Source organism: Primulina huaijiensis, chromosome 16, assembly GCF_012295235.1.
Source record: "Primulina huaijiensis isolate GDHJ02 chromosome 16, ASM1229523v2, whole genome shotgun sequence".
In the NCBI taxonomy this organism is placed as follows: domain Eukaryota; kingdom Viridiplantae; phylum Streptophyta; class Magnoliopsida; order Lamiales; family Gesneriaceae; genus Primulina; species Primulina huaijiensis.
The window spans coordinates 14,013,622-14,028,041 of record NC_133321.1 but is presented as its reverse complement, the minus strand read 5'-3'; the positions used below and the strand labels follow the sequence as shown (position 1 = coordinate 14,028,041).

At 34.3% G+C, this 14,420-nt stretch overlaps 1 protein-coding gene across 5 annotated transcripts; it reads left to right on the top strand.

Annotated features, from left to right (window-relative positions):
- The first annotated feature begins 3,065 nt into the window (after positions 1-3,065).
- Positions 3,066-13,491, top strand: LOC140961236 (uncharacterized). Of its 5 annotated transcripts, none has more exons than XM_073419625.1 (4): positions 3,066-3,306; positions 8,610-9,637; positions 11,455-12,322; positions 13,072-13,491. In XM_073419625.1, exons 2-4 carry the CDS (start codon positions 8,663-8,665, stop codon positions 13,116-13,118), a joined length of 1,890 nt encoding a protein of 629 aa, XP_073275726.1. In that variant the 5' UTR covers positions 3,066-3,306; positions 8,610-8,662; the 3' UTR covers positions 13,119-13,491. The 5 variants fall into 5 exon arrangements, with proteins under 5 accessions (XP_073275726.1, XP_073275724.1, XP_073275727.1 ...); XM_073419623.1 differs by having other exon boundaries at positions 8,607-9,637; XM_073419626.1 differs by having other exon boundaries at positions 8,604-9,637.
- The last annotated feature ends 929 nt before the right edge of the window (positions 13,492-14,420 follow it).

Genomic DNA, 14,420 nt, shown 5'->3' with positions numbered 1-14,420 from the left:
AACATGAGCGGACAAAATATAAAGAGATCGATTGTCACTTAGTACGTGAGAAGATCAAAGAATGCCTCATATGCACTCAATACATTCCTACCCATCAACAACTTGGAGACATTTTCACGAAAAGTTTGGGAATAACTCAGCATGCCTACTTGCTTGGGCTTCTGGGAGTTTGTGACCTACATCAACCTTGAAGGAAGATTCACGCCTGTTGCACAAATCGAAATGGTTTGAGCTTGTTGTTCACACCCACATCAAGCTTGAGGGGGGAGTGTTAATTGTATACATTCACGCATTTATTAATTAGTATGTAGAATCACGCTTCTTAGTAGTCTTCCACAACTTGTACATAAGTAAACACGATGCAGCGGTTGGAATAATAATCGAGAATTTTTCTCAGCTCAGTGAGCTCACTCTCGTTCTCTCAATTTCTTCACATATATCAATTTCAAAGCCTCTTTTGAACCTAGAATACAAACGACATCACAACATGTGAAAATCCATATATTACTACTATAAAAGAATCTAATCTATTGAAGAACAAGGAATAGTACTTCGTGCAATTTTGTGTTTAACCAAGTCTAAATGTTTTTTTTTTTTAATGCGGTTACGTAACACCGATTCAGTTGAGAACCACTTCTGAAATTCGAATTCTAATTAAAAAAATAAAACTCATCTATTGGCATTAATTCTTTTACTTTCAGCTTTCTTAATTTCTTTCGGTAACTTTCCACGCCGTCAAATCCGCTCATATATCGCTGGTGATTTTAAATTTTCGAGGTAATTTCTCAATTTATTTTTATTTTTCCTAAATAATACAGAATTGAAGCTAGTTTGACGAAATCTTGTATGTAACTTCAATAATTATGTAATCACTGTTGGACCCAAATTGTGTCAAAATCCATCTACTGTCAAAGCTCGTGTTCTGCCAAAATCCTTCTCAACTGTTAAATGTCGGTAGAAAGCCAAAGCACATTAAAGAATGAGTTGGTTTGATAAGTTGGGCCTCATGCACGATGAAAAAGTTGAGGAGGAAGTTGACAGACGATTGAGGAAGGTGATGGAGATGGTGGATTAACGTGAAAGATGAGCTAAAATGTTTGGAAGAATTAACAAAAGAGACAGAAGATCGTGAGAAAAGAACACAATTTATCAATCAACAATTCAATCAAAAATATTCTACATAATTTCTTCAATTTACTTCATATTAATTCGCTAATTTCTAGTTTTTATCTAGTATTCTTTTAGTTTTAGCTTATATTCTTTCAACTTTTTTCAACTCTAGTTGTGAAAATGTTTAATTCATGATGACAATATCAAATTTGTGGTTTTTCATGAGTTTTCCTTTCATTCTCTGATTCAGTTTCCTAGTTTTTGGAAGTTTACCGAGAGAATTATAACTAATGATCGAATCGAGATCTACATCGTTTGATCGTAGAAGTCGGATTTCACATATTTGACACGATTTTGTGCCCGATACGCCCTTAATTTTTCTTGATAAACAGTCACAATGGATGTTCATATATTAATGGTGATGAATTGTGTTGGTAATTGATGGTCATGACATGCTATTTATTGAAAAAAATTGATAGTGTTTGGCAAAATTGAATGGTAAATTCACAAATAATTAATTATATTATCTATAAGATTTTTTTAATTATACCAGGAGAAGCTGCATCATCAGAAAGAAGTTTATTTGAGTTTCAGTTAATTAAGAATTATTTTTTATTAATAACGTCTTAATATAGATTAAATGGCTAGTCATGTTTCCGATTGACAAATAAAATATCTGACAACTGGATTTTACAGATTTGATAAATATTTTCGTCTATTATACATATAGGCAAGTAATATTTATGTGATTATTTAATATTTATTAATGTAATATATTGTTATTTGTGTGCTTATGTATTATTTATTATATTTGTTATTTATGAACTGAATTTTGTGGTTATTTACCGAAAAAAAGAATATGAATTTTTTATTTTTTTGTTTCAGACCTCATCGAACACACAAGTACGTTTGTATTATCGTTATGATGATCGGATATTGAGCGGAAAAAATAGAAAGTAGAATATTTTTTGAAGACCGGAGATGTTTGGCACATTATGAAAAAATAGCAACAAGAAAATGATAAATGAAATTTTTTTTTTGAAAAATTTGGATTTTCTCCATAGGATTGAGGAAATTTGAGGGCAAGAAAAGTGTTAGAAACATAAATTTTAAAAAAAAAAATTAGTTGTGCTTTCCTCCATAGGATTGAGGAAATCGAGACCATATTTTGTGATCCATTGATATGATATCACCAAACTATATTCAAATTTTTATTGTTTTAATAGAAATTATATTCACAAGGACAACTTAAATTTTTTAACACAAAAACTTATTTGAGATGTCTCATATGTTAATTTTATGAGATGAATATTCTATTTAGAATTAATCATGGAAAAATAATATTTTTTATTATAAACATGAACATAGTTGACTCATTTCATGAATAAAAATCCGTGAGATACCCATTTCTTAAAAAACCATGTAGTATATGTTTCAAATACTAGAAACTTGTGAACTTTGAACATCTATCAAGTATATGACAAAAACTTGTGTGAGATGATCTCACGGATCGTATTTTGTGATGCTGATCACTTATTTGGGTCATCCATAAAAAAATATTACTTTTTATGCTAAGAATATTACTTTTTATTGTGAATATCGGTAGGGTTGATCCGTCTCACAGATAAAAATTCGTGAAACTATCTCACAAGAGATTTACTCCAAATATACATATTATATGCCGGAAGAGATTTCAACTCAAGTACTCAACACTTCATCATTCGGTAACGGCAAAGTCCCTACCTGCATCAAACACTATGTACGAAAATGGCCGATGCTATCCCAAGAAAGAAATATTAAGAAAGTGAAAAAATTATTATCATTAATAATCAAATTGGAAGTGCAATAATTGTGGAGCTAATGCGGAGGCCCTACTCATTAATTTCTGATGCTAATTCACATTATTACTTCTTCTGTTCTCAAAATAACGGGAAGAAAATAAATCGAAAAAATATATATTTTCAGCATTCATTCATTACAAAGAGCCTTCTTTTCCTGTCGGGAGAAAACCAAGAACCAATCCCAACTTCTTTCTTCACTTCACCGTTTGTCTGAAAAAACCAAAAATAATCGACATCTGACAAGAAAAAATTTCCCCAATTTCGGAACTTTTTAGTTCAGTGGCGATAGGAAAAAGTAGAAAATATTATTATTATTTGTTGGCTTTTCAAGACTCTGCCCCTGCCTAATCTTGAGGTACCTTTCCTGTTTTTGGTTCCAGGTTTGGATTTTGGGGGTGTTTAATTATGTGGGTTCGGTTTCTTGATTTTGTTTCTTGATTATTTCGAGCGTTTGAAGCTTGGTAGGGAATTTGAGATTTGATTTTTGCTCGAAGTTTGTTTCTTGTACTATTTATTTATGGTGTTCTTTTCGTCCTTCTGTAGATCCATTGTGGAATATGAAACTCGATGTTTCTTTTTACATGATAAGATTTTGGAGTAATCGATTTTATTGTACAGAATCTGATGCGATGCTTTTTTATTTTCATTTTAATTTCTAAAAAGCTGATTCAACAAGGAAGTGGCCACCAGGTAATTCCTACAGTGAAAAAATATTTGAAGTTTATATATATTTTTTAACAAGTAAGATTGTAAATTATTGAGAGCTCCGGTATCCATTATATGTGAGGTTGCATAATTGGGCCTTGGAATGAGACCATAAAATATGAATTTGACTGAAAGCTTGCGCAATTTTTTTTATTTTTTTTTTGTAACTAATTGGTACTATTGATATATCTGCATTTTGGGAAGTTGAATTTTGAGTCCCGTCAAAGTTTCTTTATTTTTCTTCAGTCAATTACTGTAATTGGCGACGAAAAACATTTGATTTCCCCTGCTGTTGAGATGTTTGCATTTGGATATTGATTATGATCAACGAAACTTGCGTCTGACCGACGATGCTGTTACTAGATTGGTTATTTGTTGTTTAAAGGGGACTTAATTTGCTGAGACGTTAACAGTGATAGCTTTTACTTCTTGCAAACTGCTAACTAATTGGATTGTCATATTTTTTACTTCATAAACGAACAAGAAACAGAGGAAGAATTAGAGAAAATGAAGTGAGATTTTATTCTTACTTAAGAAATGTTTACAAACTTGTGCTCATTATATAGAGCTTAAAATGGATAATAATAAGCAACAAATAACTCCTAAAAAAAAAAGGAACGTTCAGTACTAGACTTCCAAAAGACTTGGTAAACATGGACTTGGTAAAAAGCAAACTAACATTAATCAGAAAATTAAATAACAAACTTGACTTCAACAATCCCTCCCTTAAACTAGAAGTTCTGAAACTTCAATTTATATGCAGTAAACCAACTCCAATCTTCAAACATGGTTTCCCAAAGTGCAGACTCCAAGTAGCTTTCTCAGCTTTAGAAATGGAACTAGTTTAAGGGGCTTAGTTAAAACATCAGCAATTTGATCATCACTCCTGCAGTAAACAAGATCAATTACTCCTTCCTTCACTAGATCTCTCAGATAGTGATATTTTACATCTATATGTTTGCTTCTTCCATGAAGAACAGGATTTTTAGAAAACTTGATTGCAGAGCTGTTGTCACAATAGATTATAACAGGTCCTTGTTGCTTGAAGTTCATCTCTTCGAGTAAATTTTTTAACCATACAGCTTGGCTAGCACAAGAAGTTGCAGCTATGAATTCTGCTTCTGTAGTTGATAAAGTCAAGATTGGTTGTTTCTTTGAAGACCAAGAAACAACTCCTGATCCCAGCATGAAGGCATATCCCGAGGTGCTCTTCCTATCATTTAAATCTCCAGCATAGTCACTATCAGCAAAAGCCAGCAGATCTGATTTTTCTCCTTTCTTGTAGAACAACCCAAATTCAGAAGTACCTTGCAAGTATCTTAAGATCCTCTTGGCAGCTAGAAGATTCATTTCTGTTGGACTTTCCATATATCTACTAATGAGACTTACAAAATACATAATGTTTGGCCTTGTTGCTGTTAAGTACATTAAACTTCCCACAATTTGCCTGTAGATTGTGCTGTCAACTCTTTTTCCTTCATAATCTCTAGTTAACTTTAGACCAAACTCTGTTGGTGTGCTTGCTGCATTACAATACTTCATTCGAAACCTGTCCAGAATTTCTTGGGTGTATTTTTTTTGAGAAATAAAAATCCCATCAATAGATTGTACAACTTCAAAGCCAAGAAAATAGTGCAATTTTCCGAGATCAGACATATCGAATTCATCCATCGTAGACTCTTTGAATTTGACAAACATGTTATCATTTCAAGTGAAGATAAGATCATCAACATATAAACACACAAGAAGTATCCTACCCCCGTTTCTAATTTTGATAAAAAGTGTATACTCCTATGGACATTTTCGAAAACCTTCTCTCAAAAAATAAGCTTCAATTCGACTATACCAAACCCTTGGAGCTTGTTTTAGTCCATATAGAGCCTTTTTCAATTTATACACTTTGTGCTCATTTTCAGTTTTAATATAACCAAGGGGTTGATCAATAAATACCTCTTCTTTCAACTCTCCATTCAAGAAAGCCGATTTCACATACAATTGAAATAAAGGCCATGAATTTTGTGCAGCTAATGCGATCATCAACCTGATTGTATCATGCCTTGCAACAGGAGCACACTTCTTTATAATCGACACCAAATTCTTGCTTGTAGCCTTTCGCTACTAGCCGCGCTTTAAACTTGTCAACTTCGCCATTCTCTTTTAGCTTCGTCTAATACACCCATTTTACGCCAATGGTCTTTTGCCCTTTTGGAAGCTCCATTAACTCCCAAGTGTTATTTTTTTCTATGGCTGCAATTTCAGCATCCATTGCGTTTCTCCATTTTGATTCTTTAATTGCATCTTCAAAAATTACTGGATCACAATCTGAAAATAGAGCAAAATGAGTGAGTGGATCCTCATTATCGCTAATTCCTTGTACTTCATAGTCCTCTATCCATGCAGGTCTTTTTCTAATGCGTTGAGACCGTGAACTACTAGCTGCTTCAGTTTGTTCACATGATAATATGCCATTAGTTTCATCCGGTTGACTTTGTGGGGTGGATGGAGCCAAATCTGCTGATTGTTGTTCCTCCTCTTCATCAAATTCACTTAGAAGTTTTTGTCCCACTTGATTTTCTTGCCATGTCCAAAATCTGCCTTCATCAAAAATGACATCACGACTGATAACAATTTTTTTTGTGATAGGATTATATAACCTGTATGCTTTTGACTGATCACTAATGCCAAGAAAAATGCATTTTTCTCCTTTATCATCTAGTTTTTTCCTCTTCTGATCTGGAATATGAGCATATGCTATACACCCAAAGATTTTGAAGTGATTTACATCAGGTTTGCGTCCATTCCAAGCTTCTTCAGGTGTCATATTTTTAACAGCAAGTGTAGGACTTCTATTCAAAATATGACTGCTCCAGTTGACTGCCTCAGGCCAGAAAGTTTTTGGAACACCACTCTTAGTCAAAAGACTTCGCACCATATTCAAAATTGTCAAATACCATTTTGTTGAGAAGTATAAGCTGCCGTAACTTGTCTCTTGATGCCTTGCATTTCACAAAAATTTGCAAATTCTTGTGAGTTGTATTCGCCACCTTGATCTGTGCGAAGAACTTTAATTGGGCTGCCAACTTCTTTCTCCACGAACACTTTATAATTTTTTAATGCTGAAAAAGCTTCGGATTTTTCGTGCAGAAAATATACCCATATTTATCGTGTAAAGTCATCAATGAAAGTAATAAGATATCTTTTACCTCCATTTGACGATGGAGTTATCGGCCCACAAATGTCGGAGTGGATCAACTCCAAAGGCTTCTTTGCTCTACATGATTTCCCATGTGGAAATTGATTCCGATGTTGTTTGCTAACAACACATTCTTCGCAAATCTGAGATGGGATTTCAATTTTAGGAAGACCTAACACCATATTTCTTTGTTGAAGTGTCTTGAGACCACCAAAATTTAGATGTCCATAGCGGAAATGCCACAGCCAAGTTTCATACTTCAATCTTGATGAAAAACATGAATTAGTTGTATTGTGAAGATACAAAGGAAACATTCGATTTGCTGTCATTTTGACTTGAGCAATTAAGCCCAACTACCCATCTTCAATTCTGCAAACACCGTCTCTAATAGAAATTTCAAATCCTTTTTCTTGAAGCTGGCCAACACTAAGCAAATTTGTTTTCATATCTGGAACAAGAATAACATTTGAGATAGTGTGAGTAGTGTTATTTTTGGTTTGGATTGTTACCTTTCCTATTCCCATTACAGAAACTTTGGAATCGTCACCAAACTTCACACTATCTCGAAATGTTTCATTCAACTCCGAAGTGTTTCGAACTCCGTGCAAAGTGTTTGAAGCAGTTGCCTTCTTGCTTTATTTGATCTTTGATATTTTCTTTTCATCGAATCCCAAATTTGCTTGGAAGTTTCTTTGCTAAGAATAGTTTCCAAGATGGAGCGATCAATGGCTTGGAAAAGATAATTCTTTGCCTTCAAGTCCTTAAGTTTCAGCCCTTCTAACTCCGTCCTTTGCGTTTCCGAAAGCACAACACCAGCAGATGGTTCTGATACTCCAGAATCCACGACATGCCAATATTCTTTGGACCTCAAGAAGTTCTCCATTAACATGCTCCAATGATCATAATGACCATCAAACCGTGGAATAGCCGGTTGAACAAATGTTGTGTTAGATGTCATTTGCTATTTCTATTATTCTAGTCCACTTATGTGGCTCTGATACCACTGTTACTTTATAAACGAACAAGAAAAAGAGGAAGAATTAGAGAAAATGAAGTGAGATTTTATTCTTACGTAAGAAATGTTTACAAACGTGTGCTCATTATATAGAGCTGAAAATGGATAATAATAAGCAACAAATAACTCCTAAAAAAAAAGAACGTTCACTACCAGACTTCCAAAAGACTTGGTAAACATGGACTTGGTAAAAAGCAAACTAATATTAATCAGAAAATTAAATAACAAACTTGATTTCAACAATATTTTGTGTTCTGGAGTGATTATGAAAGAACAAAATCATATAAAAAAAGATGATTTGTAAATTATTGTTGTAGACTTAGATTAGAGATGATTGATTGGATGATTTGGTGATTGACTCGATTTTATTAGCATTCTCTGAATGATCAAATGTGGCTTGTTGACTTTGTAATTCACCGGAGAAAGTGGAGCTGATAACTATGGTATCATCTTTTCATTTTCAAATGTTAAGTATTTTATTTTCGACATAAGCAGTTATCATTTAATGCATCATACTTAAAGACAAAGACAAAGACAAAAGGTATTATTTGTGATACCACAAATCTGCCATTTATGCCTTGAGCAAACTGTTACGAATCAGAATTCATTACTCAATATGTCGTGTAGAAGCCTTTAATACTGATTAAGAAATTATAGAATTTATCATCATATCAGATATCAAGCAGTAAAACTTTTTTTTCCAGTTTGACAATCATTGTCTGACTAAGTGATCACTTAGTAGCAGGTTGATAAGGAACTAGTTTCTTGGTCTTTTTGAAGATCACAGTACGTAGTACTATGAGCATGGATAAAGTGTCCCCCGACTGTCCGTATCCTGGTTGCTTTTTCTGTGTGATGAAGGAAGGGAACCCAAGTAAGCGCAAAGCAAGTATATTGAAGTTCTTTCGAGAACTTCCTTCACAAGATGACGATGGTCAGGTTCTTCCCATCAGTGGCCTTTGGAATACCGCCATGGCTCATCCTAATGATCCCGAGTTCATTGAGCTCGGAATTTTTGAATGCATGGCAGCACTTATTTGGAAGGGCTTAAAGAATCGCCGTTGGCTATCTCATGACCAAAATATATATATACCGTACTACGCAGCTCATATAATCGGATCATACACTATGAATATGGAAGAGTTTGCTGAAACTTCTGTGCATGCTGGGGTTATACCGGCACTGGTCGAACTATTGAGAGGAAGGTTAACATGGGTCGAACAGAGAGTGGCTGTAAGAGCACTTGGTCACTTAGCTACCTATGCTAGTACTTTTCCAGCCGTATCGAGCCATGGTGAAATCTTGGAGCTGTCAATGCAACTGGCTATGAGTGCCTTGGAAATTGTTTATTCTCACTTTTACCAGTATGTTGACAGGAGACTTAGTTATCACTGTGATCTCCTTACTCGTGGCATGGGTGGTGTTGAAATGGAATCGAGGAAGGCAGAGGAATGGGCTAGTCAGCTGCAGTGCTGGTCTTTACAACTCATCAATTGTTTTGCTTTCAAACCTGAATTTCTTCCTACAATTTGCCAACAAGAATTTTTAATAAAGCTTCCAGGTATGTGGGGTGGACTTGTAAATGAAAATTCTCCAGCCGGGATCGGATTGCTACGAACAATTTGCCATCATAAGCTTGGTAGGGGCCCGGTCTCTAGCTGTCCTGGAATTATAGATGCTTTGTGTAACATAGCACGATCATCGGATGACTGGCAATATATGGCTATCGACTGTCTTCTTTGGTTGCTCCAAGATCCTAATACATGTCATAAGGTAATTTCTCCATTTGATTATTGCTCCATCTCATGTTGGTATTAATGTTTTTTTTATTCTTCTCTCTATTATGTTTCTAACTACACTTTTTTCCTGCTGAATTTTGTGTGTCAAAATTTGATGAAACAAATTTTTATAACTGATATATATTGATTTACATTTGTTCATATATTTTCAAGTTATGCATGTTTGAGTAGGACTTGGACATTTGAGGGACTTAAAAATTACATTGCAATGCTGTTCTGCAAAACACTCGGAATAAAATGCTCTTACTCTGTGAACAGTGGATACTTCAAGTGGTCTCCTCTTACATCTTAAGAAATGTTAATGCTGCATCTCCCACTTCATAAATATCTGATTGGAAAGACGCTAAATGTACATCATAACTAGATGCATAATAGCTGATGAAAGTAAAAAAAAAAAAAGTGGATAATTAAAAAATCTATGTATCTGAAATGACGATGAAAGAGTAGGAAATTGATATAAAAACACTGAACTTATATAAGAGCTTTTAGCAAAAAGAAATCTACGTATCTGAAATGACGATGAAAGAATTGGAAATTGATATAAAACACTCTAAACTTAAATAAGAGCCTTAAGCATAGAGAAGTAAAGGTGGGTGCTTATCTACAGTTTCCTTTCCATATACTGGTTTCTATAGATAATGACGTCTTAGTTTAGAAAAAAGGACAGAACAGAACTTCCAAGATGTGATTTAACTTATTAGTTTGACCCAGAACATGTAAAACATTGATGTGGTCATGTTTGCCATATTTCAAGCTGATTTTGTATGTGTACTAAGTTCGACAATTGATGATTACAGGACACCTTGAAGTTTGATTTTGAATTTCAGATTGAAATTGTCACACGTAGGGGCACTTGACTTCTATTTAGTCACTTTGTAGGGGATTGTTCCCCAAATCAAGCTTTATTCAGGATTTCTGTACCCTAAGAATTACCATTACACAGTCTAAGTCGAATTTTCTTCTCTAAGAATAACAGTTTCATTAAATACTAACCTTAAAATTGTCTCACAATCCTAACAAGGCTTCGTAAAGGAATTTGACCAAGATTGCAACTAATATTGATTAGGATAAAATCAAACTGATAATAGATGCTATTCTGTAGCCATATCACATTATCAGATGTTGAGGCCCCCCAAACTGTAGAAAAAATTATGACTTGTGATTCATTTCTAAGACTATGGATCGAGCAAGGACATGGTCACAGTAGGGATCTATCGAATGTTGGCGAGGTTCTTGATTAATAGCTGAGAGTTCTTGAATACTAGTTTAATGATTATCCAAGACAGCTAGCTAATGAATGTTTCAAGCTTGCTTGAAATAAAACTCAACGCAAGCTTCAGCTTTTGTTTTATCTTGTTCAGAAGTTTGTGGGCTTTTTTTTGAGGTTTAGTCGTGTTAACTTTTCAAAAAGGTTCAACTCGATTTGACTTGTTTGTAGCACTCTGAACCACCTTGATCCCATAAACACACCTGTACTGCTAACAGGATATATTGTTAAGTACACAATCTGCGATTCACCTGACAAACCGAATTTAATTCCATGAATTAAACATTAGTCTCATTGTGTTTAAAGTACTTTTGTTCTTAAATTGGGCTATAAATATGCACTGGCAGCTAATTACGGAGCCATAAGTTACTATGATCCATCGTGTTGCTACGGGAAAATAAGACGTGAGAAGCGTTAGGATAGATTTGAGATTTCTAAAATTGATATGCTTTATAAATTTAAATTTTCCTGGTTTTGAAACAATCTTTAACCGATTCTTATACTGTTGCGCACTAATTGTGCAGGTAATGGATAAGGCGGTACCTACACTAATTGACTTTGCAGAAATAACTTCATTAGGTGAACACAAGAAACTTGGGGATTCGATTGTAAATGTTCTACAAGAATGTATTAAGTCATCAGGAACAGGCAGGACTTCAGTCAGTACCCAGGCAAAAGAACTAGTTGATGAACTATTTGATTCTCGACAAAAGCTGAAATGGGAAAAGAACATGGCAAAAGAGGATCTCCATATAAAACAAGCAGCTGCTTTAGTGGTTAAACTCGAAGGAAATTCTTTATTTTCTGCACGTGATATTTCTGGTGCCGCTTCCAAGTATTCTGAAGCATTGTCTTTGTGCCCGATGAGGTCAAAAAAAGAACGGGTGGTATTATATAGTAATCGAGCTCAATGTCATCTTTTATTACAGCAACCTTTAGCTGCTATAAGTGATGCTACCCGGGCACTTTGTCTGAACAACCCTGTTAATCGTCATGCCAAAAGTTTGTGGAGACGAGCACAAGCTTACGACATGTTGGGATTGGCCAAAGAAAGTCTGTTAGATGCTATTATGTTCATAAACGAGTGCTCCCAATCAACTGATCCTGACCTTTCATTGAGGCAAAACAAGGTCCCGGATTATGCAGAACGTTTAGTTAAGAAACAGATGCGTGCAGCATGGTTATTTAGAGAGGCTGCTATTAAACATGGAGGTGTTCAATGTGAAGGTGACGCTGGAGATATTCGCGGCCATGAAAGTGATGATTCTGAGTGGGAAACAGCTAGTGAAAGTGATGTAGAAAATGATGGTAAGGATGAACTAGGTGATGATGATAGTGAATGGAAAAATGAGCTTGAAAGGAAAGATAGGCATCACAAAGCTTCAATTAAAGGTATCACTTGTCATTAGGTTTTGGTTTTAAATTATATATCATATCTATATAAGTTGGCAAAACATTTTTGTAGTTATTTTACAATGCTACTTTTATTTAATCATAATTGGTCCTGTCACATTTAATGCCACCTGGCCCGTGTGGAGTATTATGCATATGTGCAATATCAAAATGTTAGCAGATTCTGGCTAAGAGTTCGGTGTTAACTTATCCAGTTTTCTAAGGCAATAGTTTTTGTGCTCCAGATTGTTGTTTTCTTTAAAGGGCTGATTCTCCTCATGCTACATTAACACACTTTCTCCTATGTTGACAACTTGTCAATGTAGCGTGTGCTCTGTTATATTGGGAGAAAATTCAAATTTCACGTCTAATATTTCTGGAGCTGCGAGTAACACTTTGACTGTCCAATATAATTAAATTCATTTCCATACACTAAATGTTTTGTCTCAATAAGATGGTGTTTCAGTGACTAACCTGATCTGAGTGGTTCGGTATCAAAGTTGATTTAATGCTACTTTGGGAATAATCTTTCTATTGTCGACAATGCAAAATGTCCATCAAAATGGATGAGACACAGGAGTGATGCATTTGATCTCATCATAAGTCACGTCCCGATCTCAACACAAATCGTTTAAAGGTTTAATGTCTTAATTGCTTTTCATCCACATCCGCGTTCAATATGCTTGTTGTGCTTTGAAAACGTAGATGAGAGTTGTTATTGAAATGCATCAAACTTTTAACTGATGCAGACTTGAAGCATGGATACAATTTGCAGCTTACCGAAAATGAAACATAATTCATGTATGGTTAGTAGGTTACAAGTGACACAGAATCTTGATAGCTTGCGAAGGGCATATTGAAATCTGAAGATCATGGCATCAAATAATCGGTGTCGTGTCTTCAAAGGACGTATGGGAGAAAAATGGCCATCTCTACTGGTTTCTTTGTGGTCTAAAGTGCATTATGGGCAATGTTTTCTGGTTTGTGCATCATTTTTCAATGCCATGATTTGATTCAAGGAACTATTCATGGTTTTAGAGATACTGGTTCTTCGTATCCATGAGATTTTTCTTTATGTTTATTCGTTTGTATTATCCTGAGTTGTGTGTGTATAGACTATATATGAGCTTGAGTGAGTGATGTTTGCTGCCTTTGGTTGTTATTTGATCTACTTTTGTCTTGAAAATTTCAAATAGGGGTTTCTCTTTAGTACTTCTTAAAATAATGTAGAACGAATGAGATTTTTTTAAAGAGAGAATATATGTTTAGATGCTAAAATGAGTGTGTTGGGCTTTGAATACAGGATGTTCAAATATATTATTTTTAAATTGAGAAATTGATTATAAAATCAATCACACAAACACACACACATATCTATACTATTCTATTAAGATTGAGACACTTAGAATAACTAACTTTGGTGTCATGATCTGTTTTAATAATTATATATATTAATAAAATGTTAAAGTTTTAATGTAAATTATATGTAGTTCAGCGGATAGAGTCATTGTTTTTTGGATTTAGGTTATATGTTCAATTTTTATTGAGATTATTTTTTTATTTTTTTATTTTGCAATTGATTTTTTAATTTATATATCAAAATTACAGTGTATTAGTCTTTCACTATTTTTTATAATTATATTTTGATCTTCATTTAAATATAAATCAAATGAATTATAAAAAATATTATACAAGCACACAATGCGTGCTTCGGTGCACTAATATATATAAAACTTTCATTATACTCTCCAATTCAAAGCAGCCTTAATTACCTAACAAACATATGGAATTCCATGGGAGAGTAAATACGTGGTTGTGGTGGCGGAGCCGGTGGATGCGGCCGCCACCTCGGACACACAAATGTATGTAATCAATATTCTATGTCACATGACTAATTTTTAAGGATACGTTAATAATTTTTGGTGTCTTATTTACGCTTTGACTAGATAAATCTAAAATGAAAAAAAAGGAAGTTATTACTCTAAGAATCATCTTTGACTTCTCAAATGATCAAATCACAAAATATGTTCCCATAAGGAGTCACTGGTTGCTCTGTTGCTCCGTCCGAACGGTAGTCTGGGTGACTTTTTTTTTTTGA

Bases quoted from the DNA above. Each gene is read 5' to 3' on its own strand.
- LOC140961236 (XM_073419625.1), top strand. From the start codon at position 8,663: ATGAGCATGGATAAAGTGTCCCCCGACTGTCCGTATCCTGGTTGCTTT. The intron at 9,638-11,454 runs GTAATTTCTCCA...CTAATTGTGCAG, and splicing joins ATCCTAATACATGTCATAAG to GTAATGGATAAGGCGGTACC. The intron at 12,323-13,071 runs GTATCACTTGTC...TAACTGATGCAG, and splicing joins TCACAAAGCTTCAATTAAAG to ACTTGAAGCATGGATACAAT.